The following is a 17302-nucleotide window of genomic DNA, read 5'->3' on the forward strand; positions in this document are numbered from 1 at the left end:
TAGATGGACGCGAAATCTCAAGAATTGATGAGGGCACGATGAAAGCGGCATTCAGCGCAAGCCAACAAGGATATCCATTAAAGGATGCCTTCATCCTGGATTCCGGCTCGACTACGCACATCTGCAACGACCTCTCAAGAATTGAAGACGTACGCCCGTCGACGCCAGGGGACTACATCTGGGCCGGCAGTTCCAAAGTCTGGATACGAGGATACGGAGCTGTCACATTGACAACAGAGGGATCTCAGGACAAACAAGCCCTGCACATAGTCAACGTTGCGTGGTGTCCAGACTTCCTCTGCAGCCTAGTATCATTCAGGCTACTCCGACGACAAGGAATATGGTGGGACAATCGGGAAGATCCAACAAGCCTGCGACGATGGGATGGAACAATCATTGCTATCCTATCGGAACGCCATGGGCAATGGATTATCGAAGACACCACTCTATTCGACTCAGCCTTCCATGTGCGTATGAATCGAACCAAGCGATCACCACAAAGGGCGACAGCTATGCTATGGCATAAACGACTAGGACATCCAGGGCCATCCGCTATTGAACACCTCATACAGCAATCTGAGGGGGTGAGGATCAAAGGAATCACCACAGTACAATGTGACGCTTGCGGCAGATCAAAGTCGAAGCGCCAAATAAGAAGGGCGCTAAGACTAAATGATGAAGGTCCTGGAGAAAGAATTGCAATCGACTTCTATGAGTACGAGGCAGACAGCTTCACTAAGGAAAAGAGTCAGATGCTAATAACTTGCCGAAACTCCCGATACGTTTGGGATTTCTACTTCAAAGACAATAGGCCAGCACGCTCTATTATTCGCCTATTAGCCCTCTTTATCCAATTTATGAAGAAACAGTTCAACATTACGGTCAAGGTCATTGAAACAGACAACGAGATCATCACAGTTAAGCAAGAAGTCGAGAAATGGTGCACGTCCCTATCAATCAGACTCGAGCCTTCCGCTCCAGACACACAAGCGCAGAACGGAGGAGCCGAACGCTCAGGGGTGTGATAAAAGAAAAGGCACGCGCAATTCGACTAGATGCGAATCTTCCATGGGAACTCTGGCCAGAGATAACCAGAGCGGCGGTATACCTATACAATCGAACGCCAAATTATCCAAACAAGTGGAAATCGCCTTACGAAATATTCTTCACGCGCGCAGCTGCCACAAATGGCATAGTCACCGGACCCCGAAGACCAAACCAAGCTCATCTAAGAGCATATGGGTGCAAAGCCTTTGCAATGACAGACGATACCCACCAAGGAAAGTCAAGGCTGCAACGGCTGGACCCAAAAGCCTGGATTGGGTATCTTGTGGGATATCAGTCAACAAACATCTACCGCATCTGGATCCCATCCATGGCAAAGGTAATCAGCACTCGCGACGTAGTGTTTAACGAAGAAACAATCTTCAATGGCAAGACTGAGGACCTGATGGACAATCTCATGCACAACACCCTAGAGGAAATCGCAACTTGGGTGAGAACAGTCGAACTCCCAGGTACTCAGAGCCAACAACCAGAAACCGAGACGTTCTACGAGGACGATACGACGCAGGAAGAGAGCCCGCGCACTCAGAAAACCAGATACCACCAAGGAAGGAAGGTGGTAGAGGCATATCTAACCCCGCCACCAACTCCTCCACCTGTGGCCTTGCTAGTTCAAGGAGAGGTGAACAACGAGGATATGACGAACATGTCCAACCAATCAACATCAATGACCAGTCCATGGGCAGCCGCATTCATGGCCGGCACCGAATCAGGACACATTGGTCAACACGAAGGAAAGCCAATCGACAAGGCTCAGGTGAAGAGACTGCTATCTAAGGGAATCAAGCCCTATCGTAACCAGCTACCGCCACTCCCAACAGCATACTCAAAGCTGGAAGACCATCCACTATACGACATGTTCAAGGAAGCAGAAAAGACACACCTTCGGAGTCACCAACAAATGAAGTCATGGACTGAGGTCCAAGCATCACCAGTCAAACGAGCAGGGCACCAGATCCTAGACTGTATGTGGGTATACACCTACAAACTCGACAAGCATCACCGCCTCATCAAATGCAAGGCAAGATTGGTGGTAAGGGGAGACCAACAACGCAACATCACCTCCCAAGACACATACGCAGCAACATTGGCAGGACGCTCATTCAGAATGCTCATGGCAATCGCCGCCAAATACGATCTTGAGCTAAAGCAATACGACGTCACTAATGCTTTTGTGCATGCTACAATCGACAGAGAAATATACATGAGGATGCCAAAAGGATATCAGAAGCCTGGCACTCTACTTAAAGTGCAAAAGGCACTATATGGGCTCCGGATCTCACCATTACTGTGGCAGAAAGAATTCACTGCAACTCTTGCTTCGATAGGGTTTCAACAAATACCACAGGAGCCATGCTGCATGATCAAAGACGGAGTTATCATCTTCTTCTATGTGGACGACATCATCGTTGCGTACCATTCAAAGCAAGAATCAGAGGCAATGAAGGCCATCAACCAGATCCAAGAAAAATACGCTTGTACGGGAGGAGACAACTTACAGTGGTTTCTCGGCGTAGAGGTCATTCGTGATCGCAAGCAGAAGACCATACAGCTATCTCAAGCCGCATACGCAGACAAAATCAGCCAACTAGCAAGCCGACAAGACATCAGACATGACACGCCGATGTCAGGCATGGAACTCAGACCCAGGAGTGACCTAGCAGAGCCGTCCGAGATCAACCGCTACCAGCGCAAGATTGGCTCGCTTCTATTCGCTGCAGTCACAACAAGACCCGACATAGCCTTTGCAACATCACGACTTGCTCGCTTCCTAGTCAATCCAAGTACAGAACACCAGGACGCTGCAGACCGTGTGCTCCTGTACCTCAAGAAAACAGAATCCCTAGCCCTCGAACTCGGTAGAGGCGATGGCCTTGAGGTAGCAAGTGACGCATCATTTGCAGACAACACACTAGACAGGAAAAGCTCGCAAGGATACGCAATTAAGCTGTTCGGAGGACTCATCGCTTGGAGAGCAAGTAAGCAAGATACTGTGACAACATCAACAACAGAAGCAGAGCTGCTTGCCCTATCACAAGTTGCTAAGGAGGCAATCTTTACGTCGCGGTTATTGAAGGAGCTTCAGGTAAACCTAAGCAATCCAATTATCACAATCAAGTGCGACAATACCCAGACAATCCGTCTAGTAAATGAAGACGTTGCCAAATTGCAAACAAAGCTTCGGCACGTTGACATACACAATCATTGGCTACGACAAGAAGTTACCCGAAAGACGATCAAGGTAGAATATGTTCCGTCTGACAACATGATCGCAGACGGATTCACCAAGTCACTGCCAGCCAATAAATGGGCCAGTTTCCTTGATCAGTTGGGACTTGTTAAACGCAAAGAATCCCCGTTGAAAGAAGCTGAGCTTGAGAAGTTGCAGGAGCATCTGGAAGGCCTCTATATGTAGGATCGATTAACCAGTTTATGCAGCTTGCAATCAGGGCTTCCAAGCTGAGGGGGTGTGTCAGATAGCAGGGTTACTCGACGTTGGCAGCAACCAATCAGCGTAGAGAGGGTCAGTGCGCCCCTCAAGAGGGCCACAAGCGCGGACACACGATAGACAGAACACAATACAGACAATCATCAACATCCATCACTTTTGTGCAATATCTCATTATATCTGACAACAATAGACCACAAAGTTGAAAGAATTCCACCTATCCAAGGAGAGAGACTAGAGACTACATTTAAAGGGAAGTGCAAAGCCTTCAGAAAAGCGCTATTCCCACCACCACCTATCTCGAACCCGCCAAGCTTTGCCAATTACAAGGAGAGCAACTGGAACTGGCCAATGCTATCTATAACCGAACTAGAACAGGTATGTTCTAGCAAGATTAAAAGTAGTACACCAGGCCCAGATGCTATTACTCAGGATATCATAACTGCCGCTTTCAAGTTTAATCCAGAGATACTCTTCAAGGCTTACTCAATTTTATTCAACTACGGATACCACCCACGGTGCTGGAAGGCAGCTACAGGAGCGATTCTCAAGAAACCGTCTAAACCAGACTACTCAATCCCTAAAGCCTACAGAGTAATCACTCTCTTAAACAGCTTAGGGAAGATCCTAGAGAGAATAATTGCCAAGAGACTAAGCAGTCTAGCAGAAACTACAGACCTCCTACACAGCTCGCAAATAGGAGGTAGAAACAAGAAGTCTGCAATAGACGCTGCTTTTTTACTAGTAGACCAGATCCAACACAAGAAACAACAAGGCCAAATCACTTCTACAGTGTTTGTTGACGTTAAAGGCGCGTTTGACCACGTCATACACAACCAGTTTCTAGAACGACTAAAGAAACTAGGCCTACCAATCAGCCTTATCTGTTGGGCAAAAGCATTCCTTTCTGAAAGAACGCTAAGGCTCTCATTTGACAACAAGATTGAAGAATTTAGTCAAATTATGTCAGGGGTCCCACAAGGAAGCCCGGTATCACCAATCTTCTTTCTTATCTACACTTGTCAGATTTTTATCGGATCGAGGTGTCTATTGTCTGTCTCTGTCTACGGCTCTGTCTGTGGGAGGTGGCCTCGCCTCGGGCTTGGCAGTGCTAAGTCCCGGCGCTAGCCCTGGTTTGGGGGTCTCATGTCCTTCCCCAACCACCATCGGCTCGATCATGAAGCAAAACCTCGCCTCAATCTGACAATTGTTCGGGTCTGATGTCGTGTTGTGTTGTTGTGATCCAACGCTGTTCGATCAGTTCGGTCGCGGTGGATTGTGCGCGCTGACTATGTTACGAACCTGTGGGAAGGGGCACGGCGGTTAAGTTAAGGAGCGTCGGCGGGATAGCTGACCCCTCCATATGTGACACGGGAACTTAATCACGTGACCTCCTCGGCTTGGCATGCACGAGGAAAGGTCTTGGCACACTCCTCGTACATACGCCACCGAGGAATCCTCGGACTCCTCTGAGCGAGGACAGCGAGCACCATAGGTATATAGCATTAGGCAATGAGCTCCTATAGCTCATTGTGTTCAACTTCGAAATCTAAGGATTAGTACTTGATTCTCAAACCCCCTGTATATTACATCGATCTACCAATCGTGCTATACACCCTCGTGTCCATCGCATCACTCAATCCCCGAGAACCAACCCAAGATCATCTTCGGACGACCTTCACATGCTCCTGGACTTGTTGTCGCGCATAATGGATCCCACCAAGGATGGTGCTCATTTGCGTCTAGGAGTAGAATAGATGATTCTGGTAGTCTGCTATTTAGAAGAACTCTTGGAATAGTCTTAATATCTCCTATGCCTTTCTGGTTGTATAGGTCGAAGATATTTATCTTGAAGTTCCCTTTCTGTACTACTAGTGCTATAGCGTCTGGGTCAGATGTAAATCCTTCTAGTAGATAGGTTTCTGCTAATAGCATTCTAGAAATATAGAATAACACTCTTGGACGTAGGTTTGGTTCTGATTGTGGGAGAGTTTGGGGGTGTGCTGCATGGCTAGTGGACCTAGTATCGGCGTAGTCGTTGTTTCTTGTTGGTGTGAGTCAAGGCTCTTGGACTGCAATTATATCCACGTTTAGTTCGACAGCTAGTTGAAGAGTAGACTCTGTAGCTGTCACGAGAGGCAACGAGCAGTAATCTCAGAACTTATGAAGAAGTTTGATTTGTGTGCTACGTACAGTACTCAAGTGTAAATACAAGACGTTGCGTGAAGAAAAGAAGTGGAGAGTTTCGCCAGAGAAAGATATATAGCGGAAGGAAGCTTGTGTGACGTCATACAGATGTCGGGGCAGTAGCATATTGTCGAGGATAGCACATTGCGCTGTTGCGATAGGAGCGTACGGGTTAAGAGCAGGAGCGCATGGGTCAGAGGCAGGAGTGTCAAGGGGACCACGGTGGTTACCGTGACAGTAGCCTGGATACTCTTGTTAAGATTCACTTGGAGGATCTTAATGCTGTCTAACATTCTGTTGTGTATTGGTTCTCCTTGTTTGTTATAGCTGCGAGGACTTCACAGTCTCTGCTATTAGCAAAGTGAGGTTCTTTGCAGTTTGAGCATTTTGGGAGTGTATGGATACAAGGTTTCCCACTTGTCGTGCAGGTGGAGCATTTATGCTGCGATGTAGGGTGGGTCTCCGCACATAGCTGGCATGCTGTTTGGTTTCGGCATTTCAGCTTTGTATGGCCAAAGCCTTGGCAGTTGTCGCATTGGGTAGTAGCTGGAATACTTCTATACTTTTCAGTACGGAGGCTCTCTCCAAGGATGATGATACTCGCTCCTAGTTTCTTTGCTTCAGCTTCTGTTTTAAAAGCAATAACAATAGAGCTGTTTTGCTTGTTCTTCCAGTCTTTTGTAAGCCAGTAGGAGTTACCAACTATTTGTAGTCCTTTGTTGTATGTAGGGATTTCAGTTTGAAGGATTTCTAGCGTGTCTGCTCCTTCAAAGGTTGTAGGGACGTTGTGGACTATGACTTTTGTCCAAAATTCTAGTGGTTGAGCGTGTTTGATGTTAAAGAGGTCCATCCAGATATTGGATTGTTGGAGAAGGAATTCTCCAGAGTATCCGCTTGTAGTAGTAAGTATGAGATTGTTTCTCTTACTAAGAGCTGCTAGTTGGATAACAGGTCCTGCAATGCCAGCTTTTTGGAATGCCTCGTTGATTTTTGGATTCCAGGATAGATACGGCCAGATTCTTCGACTTCTGCGCACCCTGTATGGCCTGAAGGAAGATCCACGCTTGTGGGCTCTACACCTCCAAGCTTCACTGCGAAAGCTTGGGCTACACCCTGTTCAAGGCTTCCCATGCCTTTGGATGAACGATCGGATAATCCTGTTCTTCTACGTGGACGATATCATCATCCTCTATCATTCCGACTACCAAGAAGATTTCGAGAAGCTCGAACGACAGCTTATCAAGCTCTATAGCCTGCGCCAAATGGGCATCGTTAAATGGTTCCTTGGTATTCGAGTTGAGCGCGTTCTTGCTAGCCGCCAGCTCTACCTAGTCCAGGATGCGTTCATCAACAAGGTCTGCACTGAGTTTGACCTTATCCGCTCTGATGGAAGATACCCTTCCACGCCTCTCTCCTCTACGTCGAGGCTATTACCCTACGATGGAGTGTCTGATCCTTTGCTTACGAAAACCTATCAACGCCTTGTTGCCAGAGAAGTCAACAAACAAAACAACCAACATTTGAGGCGTAGATGTTGATTGATTAGCTCATTTCTTAGGGTTACAGTTTGTTTCTTTGAGTTGATGAGACTGAAGAGCCAATTTTTGGTTGGTTGATTGATTGAATATTGATAGACTTAAGGTTCTGAAGGGACGTTTCTATGACAATTCTGCAGGCGGCTCTTCCCACGTTCCTATCGCAAACTCTTCCGTAAGCTCCTCATCATGCTTTACTGCTATTATTGTGCTTAGTATTATAAAACCTGCACGAGTCCACCGTTGCAAGCACACCAAAGCAGCCAGTAACTGCGCGTCAATTTTCCGCCTTTGTGGCTCAATTATATCGCCAGTTCCCGCAAAAACGCGCTCACAATCAGAGCTGGAGGCGGGTATAGTCAACACGTCGATCGCCAATCGTGAAAGATGTGGATACTTCGGCTTCAACGATAACTAGTACTGTACAGCTGTTGGACCCTCCTTGTGTTGATCAGACGTCCATATAGGCTCTTTTAACCAGCTATCGTACTCATCCTCCACCTCCATTGTATGCTCGCCGTCTTCATCTAGTATAGCGTCGATAGCGTCGTCAAAGCTGCTCATGGTAGGTTTTGGCGCAGGGGTTGGTGTTGTGGCAGCAGCGGCAGGCTTGTAGGCAGCCCAAACCCGCAGAAACTTCGCGTGCGCGGTGCTTAATTGTGTAGGTTTGTTGCGCCAGAAGCGCTTAGAGTATGTTTTATATCGTGGATGTAGTGCCGTAGCTGCGTAGTAAATGGGACTTTGGAGGATCTTAGTAAAGTAATTGCTCGCTTTTCGCCTCGCGGCTCGCAGGTTGATCGGGATGTGATCTTCGGGCGCCTCAGATGGCTCGTGGTTGACCGATTCGTATGGCCGAAGGCGTGCATCCAGCTCAGTTATCACACTCTCAAATACTGGGATGACCTCGTAGAGTGCGCCAAAACGGCCACACTTGCCGCGGCCTTGGAGGCGATCTGTAGCAAACTTGAGCGGCTGCAGTATCGCCATGTACTCAGTAATCACCGCCCAGTCAGCCGCCGTAGGGCCGTCTGACCTCATCCACCGCGGCACATCAGGCAGCTTGTTTCCTCTAATAGCTGCCTGTTCGTCAGCCTGTTCAGTCTCGCGAATGTGGTACGTGGCGTATGCGTTGATAGCTTGTTGGAGCTGAACTCCGCGCTTAAAGCAGTCGTAATAGCTGTTCCAACGTGTAACACACGGCTTAATTGGCTCGCGAGTGCCGCCGCTGGCGCCTGTGGGCATGCTGTTAACTGCCTCGCGTTGGCAATCTTCAAAAATACTCCACTGCTTCGGCGTGTTGATGTAGTTGATAATATCAAGATACACGCCAAGCGGTCCTTCTTTCCGCCACTCCTTCATGTAAAAATCCTCCATCTTTGTGTTCTCCAGGGCGTTGTTATACGCGTCAGCATCCCTCCCGAACATAATCGTTTGGCCAACAAGGTTAAGTATGTGGCAAGCGCAGCGGAGGCGGCGATCGGAGGCAGAAAAGTGGTACATCGCGGCGAGTTTGTTAACAGCGGTGTCGTTATTGTAAGCGTTATCGAGCACAAAGTAGCCGAGTTTGCTGCGATTGATGCTGAAGGATTGCAGGATTTTGGTTACAGCGTCAGCTATCGCCTCACCAGTGTGGGCACCCACCAGCTGCGGCAGCGCGATGGGTAGGTCAACTATCGCGCCCTTACTGTTGGCGTAGTGAGCAACTACAGAAAAGAAGCCACGTTTGCCGCCTTTTGTCGTCCACCCATCGAAGCTTATATGTACCTTGCTCTCGGCTTCAGCCAACGCGCGCACCACCTGAGGCCGTAGCCAACTGTACAACCTCATCACGAACGCTGACACGCTGTTATGAGACCTCCATAACGCCGCCTCTGCCTCAGGATTAGCAAGCCTGATCATCTTGCGAAAAGCCGGCGTCTCAAACTCGCGGAGTGGTCTGTTGTTGTCGACCAGCCAGAGCGCAGCTGCCTGCCGAAATTCTTGTACGTCGAAGTTTCCTATAGTCTTGTACGCCTCTAGATGTCAGCCCTCAGGGGGTGTGTCAACTAGAATGTTCTACTATCGTCACAGCTACGTAACACACTGCTGATCTGGAATGCTCCAGATACTCTACTTCATGTATATAGTCGCTCTCTGCAACTCTCTCAATAAAACAACCTTCTCTCTCATCTCTCCTCCGATCCAACACTAGACTAAATTTGACACCGCTTAGAGCTGCCTGACGAAGTGATTGTTGTCCATGTTTGCGGAGAGGTTTGCTTAGGATTGGACCGTCTTTGCTGAGCCGATGACCAGGTTTATCAAGCTGGAGGTGCCCGTTGGCGACAGTGGTTGACTTCGTTACTCGGTGTACACCATTAGGTAGCTTATGAATATGACAGTACTTGCACACAAAGTACAACTCATCTGGGTGGTGAGTACCCTCCTTCCAGACACGCCAGCCGTGTTGAAAAATCCAGCTTGCCTTGCCTCGTGGAGTGCTCAGCGGCGCGACAAACCCCTTTAATCGCGACCAATCGACGCCCTCAAAGTCGCGAAAATCGACGCTCACAGCGCTATCCTCCTCCACCGAAGCCTCAGTGGCAGCGCTAGAGAAAGCTAAAGGCTGTACAATAGAGTCCTCTGGCTTATCAAACATTAACTGCGACTCCCAGGCTGGCTCATCAGTGAGCCGAGAGGCTTGTGAGGCAGCCAAAATAGGCAGTGGTGATGCCCGCCGAGGGCGCTCCTCGGGTTGTTGTACAGGCTTACATGGCGGTTCAATAGCCCGTGTGGGCGGCTCGATAACTTGTGTAGGCGGCTCTGTAGGCGGATCCGGCGTACTTTCTGGCAGCTCTATCGGCTGGGTTGGCTGGCTGCCGTCACCCAACAGCGCCTTGAGCGTAGGTTTGCGCGTACGTTGTGCTCGCTTGAAGGGAGTATCAGCTTCTTCGGCAGCCTCGGGCTTGCGTTTTGCTGGTATAGAGGGCATGGATAAGGCTAAAAGTAAGCCGGAGCCGCGAGAAAGTAAGGTGTTGTTAAATGTTATAAGCCTGATGTCAGTAGCACTAGGAATGGAACATGTGTGAATCGTGTTGTGTATTGTGCTACAGGAATTGAGATCTATGTCTCTGCCAGCTAGCGTTGTGGGCGCTAAGCCTCGTACGTACTAGCCTGGAGTGAGTGAGAGATGGGATGGAACCTAGGTCATATAACTTACACGCGAGTAGGCTTAGTAAGCAAGATCCAACACTAAGAATTCGTCGTTGAGCAGCTATCCCAGAGGCCTCACCTAGGTATCCCCCTCCCTCGCTTACTATCAAACAACACCAATCCTATCTGTTGGTTTCTCTTAGTTTCGAGCCACCGTACGTACGTGGCGAGCACGTGACTACGTGCGTGGCCCGTGCCGTGGGGTGGGATTCAGTTCGTACGCGAGCTGCAGCCCACCTCCTCTAATCAATCATAACCATCTACTTCAACTCGTTGCAACGACCGTTACTTGATTCAACCTCACCTTTGCCGTATCAACACTATCAACATTTTGTTCTCAAGATTGGTTGATTGATTGACAGAAATACAGTGGCTAACTGTTGGTTAGTTGGTTGGCTCCGAATCAAACAAATCAAACAACAATATTGATGAGATATTGGTTACTGACAACCTTGATACGGACTAAAACAGGCTGCTCGTGACTAGAACCTGTTAATGAAGAAAGAGCTTCTTGCATAGGGATTTGTGCAAAGCCTTGCAGACCCTTGTATGTTTGTCCATGAGGAGAGAAAGATTCGAATCCTGGTCTACGTTGATGACGTCCTTGCAGCGGCAAAGGAGCAATCTCAGAATAAGTAGTTCTGGAAGATGCTTTCTGGACGATTTAACGCTAAGAACCTAGGGGAGGTATATAAGGTCCTTGGAGTGCGAGTTACAAGAGACAGAAAGCACCGTACAGTCTTCCTTAACTAAGAGCAATACCTGTGTGCAGTACTTAAAAAGTTTAGAATGTTAAGCAAGAAGCACAAGGATAAGAAGATCTTATCTGCCGATTACACCTTATTTAGACTAGCTACTAACAACGACACTTGAATTGACACAACTGAGTACTAACAGGGAATTAGAAGCCTGATGTTCGCTATAGTTCTTACACGTCTAGATATTGTATTCACCCTTAGGAAGCTAAGCTAATACATGAGCGATCTAGCAGAACACTATAGCTATGCACTGAAAAACCTGCTACGGTATCTTCGATCGACGTGTGAGGGATCGATCAAGAAAGATTGGATTTGACAAGATACAAGCTATCGAGTTATCTACGTTGTGAGCCCGAACTTATGCTGTGGGCGCCAAGGCGCTAGTCCGATAAGATAAGGATCTTATCGATATGGGGGCCATGGGCCGAGCGAGTCTATGTGTCAGATTTTTATGGATGGTATCAAGTGTATTGTCTGTCTCTGTCTACGGCTCTGTCTGTGGGAGGTGGCCTCGCCTCGGGCTTGGCAGTGCTAAGTCCCGGCGCTAGCCCTGGTTTGGGGGTCTCATGTCCTTCCCCAACCACCATCGGCTCGATCATGGAGCAAAACCTCGCCTCAATCTGACACTATGGATCCGTAACACAAGGTTTAGATGCTAGGAGACAACTAGGGGGCTATCGCACTTACAAAGAACCCTTATCTCTATAAAAGATTAAAGCATATCGATGTCTGCTATTACTTTGTCTAGGACCTGGCAGAGTAAGGTAAACTTGATGTGGCCTATGTGCTAACTACAGAGATAGTTGTAGATAGAATAATAAAGCCTTTACAGCGAGTTGCATTTAAGAGATTTAAGAACTAACTAGGTGTTGTCTATGGACCGGACCTGTCCTAAGGGGGAGTGTTGAGAATATCTGGGTTCAGTCCAGGGTAGAAGGTGATTGAGAGTTACGTGATGTTGTCAGATATAATGAGATATTGCACAAAAGTGATGGATGTTGATGATTGTCTGTATTGTGTTCTGTCTATCGTGTGTCCGCGCTTGTGGCCCTCTTGAGGGGCGCACTGACCCTCTCTACGCTGATTGGTTGCTGCCAACGTCGAGTAACCCTGCTATCTGACAGATGTGCTGGTGTGGTAGGTACTGCCCGGTGGGCAACAGCACCCACCACAAGAAGCAGAAGTCCGGGAGACACTCGACACGATAGTCTATACAATACGTTGTAGCCACCCCGCCTTGTCCCTCATCCCACTCGGTTATCCATGGTAGTCATACTACTAGAGGGACCTTGTTCCAATATATACAACTTTAAAACACCAATCAAACAATCAAATACGGCGCGACTGCCAAGCCTTCATCAAACAACCAAATACAGCAGGCGATATTTGATTGATTTGTTTGTTGCAGAGTCTGAATCTTACCCACCCAAACTGACTGGAGGTCCCCTGAGCTACTCCTGAAGATGAGGCTTGGCGGCAATGCCGTCCCATCGGCACAAATACAGATTATAGTGCTTATTGTCGAGACGCGGTGAGAGCCTTCACTAGTATTCACGGTGAATCAGGCTTCCCGTGCTCTGATTGGCCAGGCACTGATTAGTCAGCTGCTCCGTGCGCGCACCATAGATATTCTCCCTTCTCCCGTAGCTCCAATACAACAAGTTCACGCACTTTTCTCCACCTTCATCACTTATCCATTCACGTGCTTCGTCATTGATAGCAGTAGTCACCTCCTTTTGCTGGTACAGGCGTTTGTAAAATATCCTTTTTGACCTGCCGCCGGCACCTATAGCAAACCCCTTTTCGTCCATGTTATAAGTGTTTTTTGCTTTCACCCGGTGCTCCTCTTATTTGCCGTGAAGGAGGTCGAAATACTCCTTAATCTTTGCCCCTGAATCGGCTTTATGGCGTTTGCGATTCATAGGCGTTTGCCATTTTAAGATGACTTTGTTGAAGTTTCTCCGGAGAAATCCGGATACCCACCTATCGCCCACCCCTTTTTGAGCAATTGAGGCTGCAAAATTCTTAACCATTTGCCTTGTAGGAGGCAGGCGACGCTTAGTAAGCCCCTGGATATACTCCACAAGGTACTTTTCTTGTAGTGGGTGAAGGAGTTGATGGGCAGCAGAGCGGGGTTGCGTAAGCCCCTTGTGCCTCCTGATCAACGTAGATGGCACAACACCGAACTTTTTTGCAATTTGGCGGTAGTTAAAAGGTTTCCCTGGCTTCAACGCGTCGATTGCGGCCATCGCATCCAAAATTGGAGTCATATTGGTGGAGTTATGGGTGGTTGCGGTGAAGGTCAACTTATGGTGGGGGTGTTGCATTACAGGTCGTGTTGCATTACGCGCACGGACACAGTATTCTCTCACGATACTCTTTGTTCGAGTTCTTTTTGCTGATAGTAGGCATGGGGCCGGTGGAAATCGGGCTTGAAGTGGACCTGAGGCGGACAGGCAGGGTGTTGAGGCAGGGCATTGAAGCGGGGTTTTGAGTAACGTTACAGCCGAGCGACAATCTGCCGTCTTGGTGCAGTCGATGCCTGAATCCATGCAATGCGCAAGGAGCACAACATAGCCTAGAATTCGACAGCACACGACTGTGTTTTCGTGCACTGAACTTAGAGCGCTCTTACAGGAAAAGAATAGCTGAGACAAAGTCTTTTGTCAGACTATCCACTATATATACCTTCATGCTACAACTGCAGGAAGGTCGGCCTTTTTGTAGTTCAACATCTTTTTGTTATACTGCAATGGTTGATAAATCCTGTCTTGTTCGCTCTACCCAGGTACAAAGTTGCGAAGATACCGAGTTGTTACACCTCTCACCCTGGCTTCGGACCTAAGTGGGCTGGTTGGTTACCAAGAGCATTGCACAGACTTGTCTGTCGGTGAGAGCTCTCCATGATCCCGCGACAAGACGTTAGTGCGAATGCTTGCCAGACACCAAGACGCTTCCTTTGGCCCCGGGCGCAAGTAGTTTGCATTGACCGGACCAAGCGGAACATAGTCAGCGGGAGTGTGAGGATACCATGGATGGAGACATGGTCAAAATGGGGTAAAATCTACGATTACCCCGCAGTTATCAACCTAATAGCCACTTGTTCTGGAGGGATTTGCATTGTCCGAAGTTGTATTTGTACAACATGCCCAATCGGTTATCTCGGCGTGCCCTAACCATGTAGACTACTAGTGATTCATCCATGTGGTTGTTGGGATAACGTCAATCAGATTCGTTCAGGAGTGGGATAATTGGTTGCTCTAAGGATCAGAAAGATCAGACGGCTAGTCCGGTATTTTTACATGTTGGATCGGTCCCTTGGCACGGATCCGGAGTCTGAAAGACCCGATCAGCCACGTGATCAGTCAGGTGATCATCCGATGTCCAACATCTAGTCCATTTCCGCGACAATCCATAACATGCCTAGGTAGCTTCATTCCCAAAAGCATAGTCAATAAGGAGCTCTTTATATTTCAAGGAATGCTAGAAACATGAAACCCCGGAAAACAGTCATTAAGTCACTGTTCGTTATCTAGCTAGACAGCACTTCACACACTTTACATGCTTATACCCCAGTTTTAGTTAGCGTGCCAATAAGGATATTTGCCAGACCAGCCCTTGGATTGCTTTGCCGTGCCAGCCCCTTCTGTATTACTTGAAATCTGCATGACTTCTAATATCAGAAGTGTTAGCTTGCCAACTAGCCGTGCGTTGATTTTCGTAAGATGATCTTTACTCGGTTCACGGCTTATTTGGGCTGACTTAGCCGCTTCCGCTTCTAACAAATCAACGTCTGAACAGTTGCTTGCGGAGTCTGCCCATAGGGTGGGCTGGTGTACCTTAGTGTCACGGCTTGGGGTCTCTCCTGCTCTGTTTCTGGAGTCGCAACTTCCCTTTGTAATGGCGCGATGCCTATTGCGGGCTAGTGCTGTTGACGGTCACCCACCTACATATACAGTTTGTAGACTCACACAATACAACCTCACCGAACACCAACTTTTCAATTTTATGGTACCCTTTAAAACAGTCCCAAAACCCGTCAGATTGATCGCAACACAGCTCCGATCCTACCTCCGCCATCCTCCAGCCGTGCAGAGCACTGCGAAGGACAATAATGGCGGACGTAGGGACCCCAGATCGTCCTTTGGCGCCTGGGAATCCGGCTGCAACACGACCAGATGAGCCCGCCTCACCCAATCACCAGAACCTTTTACGCTCCTCCAGATGGTCCCAGATGACTCCTCAGTCTGGCTTCTCTCTGAATACCGGTAGAGGAATGTGCAACCAGGCATCAGCCAGTTTAACAGGTGTGGTAACCCAGAAGATTGCACCAGCACTCCAGGCCCTCCAAACCAAGTACAACATGATCTCAGCACTCGCTAGCACTATCGACGCCTTTATGGGCCAATACACGAGCCCAGAAGAAGCTCCAATTGCCAAAGCCATCTGCAAACAAGTCACAGAGGCCCTGACCAGCACCCTTAGTCCCTCCCAGGGCACCACTCCCAGGACTACACCCAACGCAAGCAATTCTGAATCCCCCCACCAATCTTGGGCGGAGGTGGCCAAAGCCCCGAAAAACTCGGCCCCCCTGGCCAGGGGTGGGGCTAAGACCTATCCGGCAGCAATCGCCCAAAAGAATGCTCCACACAATAACAGACCAACTGATCAGCGCATCCTGATCACCACCCCAGCAGAGGCACGCCTCGCGCGACCCTCTGGATACGCAGTTCGGCAGGCCATCTGCCAGGCAGTCCCAAATATCACTTTGGCTGACGTGCTCAAGGCCACCGCAACAAAGACGGGCTGGGCAATCACCCCAGCCAGCCTCGAAATACAATCACGCCTCATGGAGGAGGAGAACCGCCAGCTTATGATCCAGGCAGTCGCTGGAGACAGCGCAAAACTCCCCACCGTCTAGACTAACTACGCGGTCCAGGGACTAGCTAGCGCCTTTACAGCTCTCGACGGAACACCTATTAATGTCACTACTGAGTTAATTAAGGAAGAAGTGCTCGCACAGACACAGAAAGAGCCGGTTAGCTGCCGGCCTTCTAGGCACGGTCCTGGAGCAAACATGCTGACTACCTGGATTATATCCTTCACCGAGAGGGTCCCCTCATTCCAGCTCTTTGACAGCAACTGGTCTAAGGAAATCAAGAAGGCCCCTATTATCGAACGACATAATCCTGGCTGCCAGGGCTTCTGTTACCCCACCAGATGTACCCGAGACCCTCGTTGCGGCACCTGCAGCATTCCTATAGCGAAACACACCGGCCCCCATGGGGACTTGTGCGAAGGCCGCCCTAGATGCGCCAATTGTCACGGGCCCCACTGGGCCTCATACTCCAACTGCGCTGCAGCTCCCTGGAGAACCGCTGGCCGGGTTGTCAGACCTACAAAGAAAGAGCTGAACGCAGCCCGCCGGGCAGGACACCTAGCCTACCTCCAGGAAAGCCTCCAAGCCAACGCTTCCGGAGGTAGCGTAGATGAAGCAGCACCAGACCTCCTCCGACCCACAACCGCAGATGAACCCACTGAGGTCCCAACACAAGCACCGGCCAAGAGAAACCGAACCCCAGCAACCTCTACCTCCGAGGCTGGGTCCACTCTAGGACCAGCCAAAAGGCCTACACGCAAAACCCACAAAACTACTAACCTCAACCTGCGCCAACTCTCACAGCAGAGCGTTACCCGTAAACCAGACCACACTAGTTCGTCGTCAGAAGCGACAGACGTTGAAATGAGCGAGTCCTCTTCTGCATGGTAGGACAACACCCACACAACGCCGGCGGTAACCAGCCGCACACACCAGCCCAAGGTATATTGATTGCCTGGGCCAACGTTGGTAGGAGATCACCTAGCCACATCGCAATCTTGCAACTTGCATGGGAAACAAAAGTAGACGTTGTATGCGTCCAAGAACCTTTCACCTGCTTAGACTCTAAAACCTCAACACACCCTGGGTATAACTTGCACGCCCCAGTGACTAACTGGGGCCATAATGACCCTAAAACTAGAAGAGCACTCCGCCCTCGGGTTATGACCTATGTCCGTAAAGACTATAGACTTGAGTCTGAAGTCATCTTCCCAAAAATTAACCGAGACCTGCTCTG

General features: G+C 49.0%; 5 protein-coding genes across 5 annotated transcripts; 3 read left to right on the forward strand and 2 right to left on the reverse strand.

The window, feature by feature from the left end:
* Positions 1–38: 38 nt before the first annotated feature.
* PtrM4_056190 (uncharacterized protein) lies at positions 39–7239 on the forward strand (the record flags this gene model as incomplete). The annotated part of the gene is made up of 4 exons (XM_066105221.1): positions 39–940; positions 991–3477; positions 3724–4479; positions 6642–7239. The coding sequence occupies 4 exons, from the start codon at positions 39–41 to the stop codon at positions 7237–7239; spliced, it is 4743 nt and encodes a 1580-aa protein (XP_065963848.1).
* Positions 7240–7650: 411 nt separating this feature from the next.
* PtrM4_056200 (Dimer-Tnp-hAT multi-domain protein) lies at positions 7651–10207 on the reverse strand (the record flags this gene model as incomplete). Its single annotated transcript, XM_066105222.1, has 2 exons — positions 7651–9251; positions 9394–10207. The coding sequence occupies 2 exons, from the start codon at positions 10205–10207 to the stop codon at positions 7651–7653; spliced, it is 2415 nt and encodes an 804-aa protein (XP_065963849.1).
* Positions 10208–13033: 2826 nt separating this feature from the next.
* PtrM4_056210 (uncharacterized protein) lies at positions 13034–13456 on the reverse strand (the record flags this gene model as incomplete). Its single annotated transcript, XM_001942062.1, has 1 exon — positions 13034–13456. The coding sequence occupies one exon, from the start codon at positions 13454–13456 to the stop codon at positions 13034–13036; it is 423 nt and encodes a 140-aa protein (XP_001942097.1).
* Positions 13457–15300: 1844 nt separating this feature from the next.
* On the forward strand, positions 15301–16107 carry PtrM4_056220 (PAT1 domain containing protein; the record flags this gene model as incomplete). The annotated part of the gene is made up of 1 exon (XM_066105223.1): positions 15301–16107. The coding sequence occupies one exon, from the start codon at positions 15301–15303 to the stop codon at positions 16105–16107; it is 807 nt and encodes a 268-aa protein (XP_065963850.1).
* A 156-nt stretch (positions 16108–16263) lies between these two features.
* PtrM4_056230 (uncharacterized protein) lies at positions 16264–16956 on the forward strand (the record flags this gene model as incomplete). The annotated part of the gene is made up of 1 exon (XM_066105224.1): positions 16264–16956. One exon carries the CDS (start codon positions 16264–16266, stop codon positions 16954–16956), a length of 693 nt encoding a protein of 230 aa, XP_065963851.1.
* Positions 16957–17302: the final 346 nt, after the last annotated feature.

This window comes from Pyrenophora tritici-repentis, chromosome 2 (assembly GCF_003171515.1).
Source record: "Pyrenophora tritici-repentis strain M4 chromosome 2, whole genome shotgun sequence".
Classification (NCBI taxonomy): Eukaryota; Fungi; Ascomycota; class Dothideomycetes; order Pleosporales; family Pleosporaceae; genus Pyrenophora; species Pyrenophora tritici-repentis.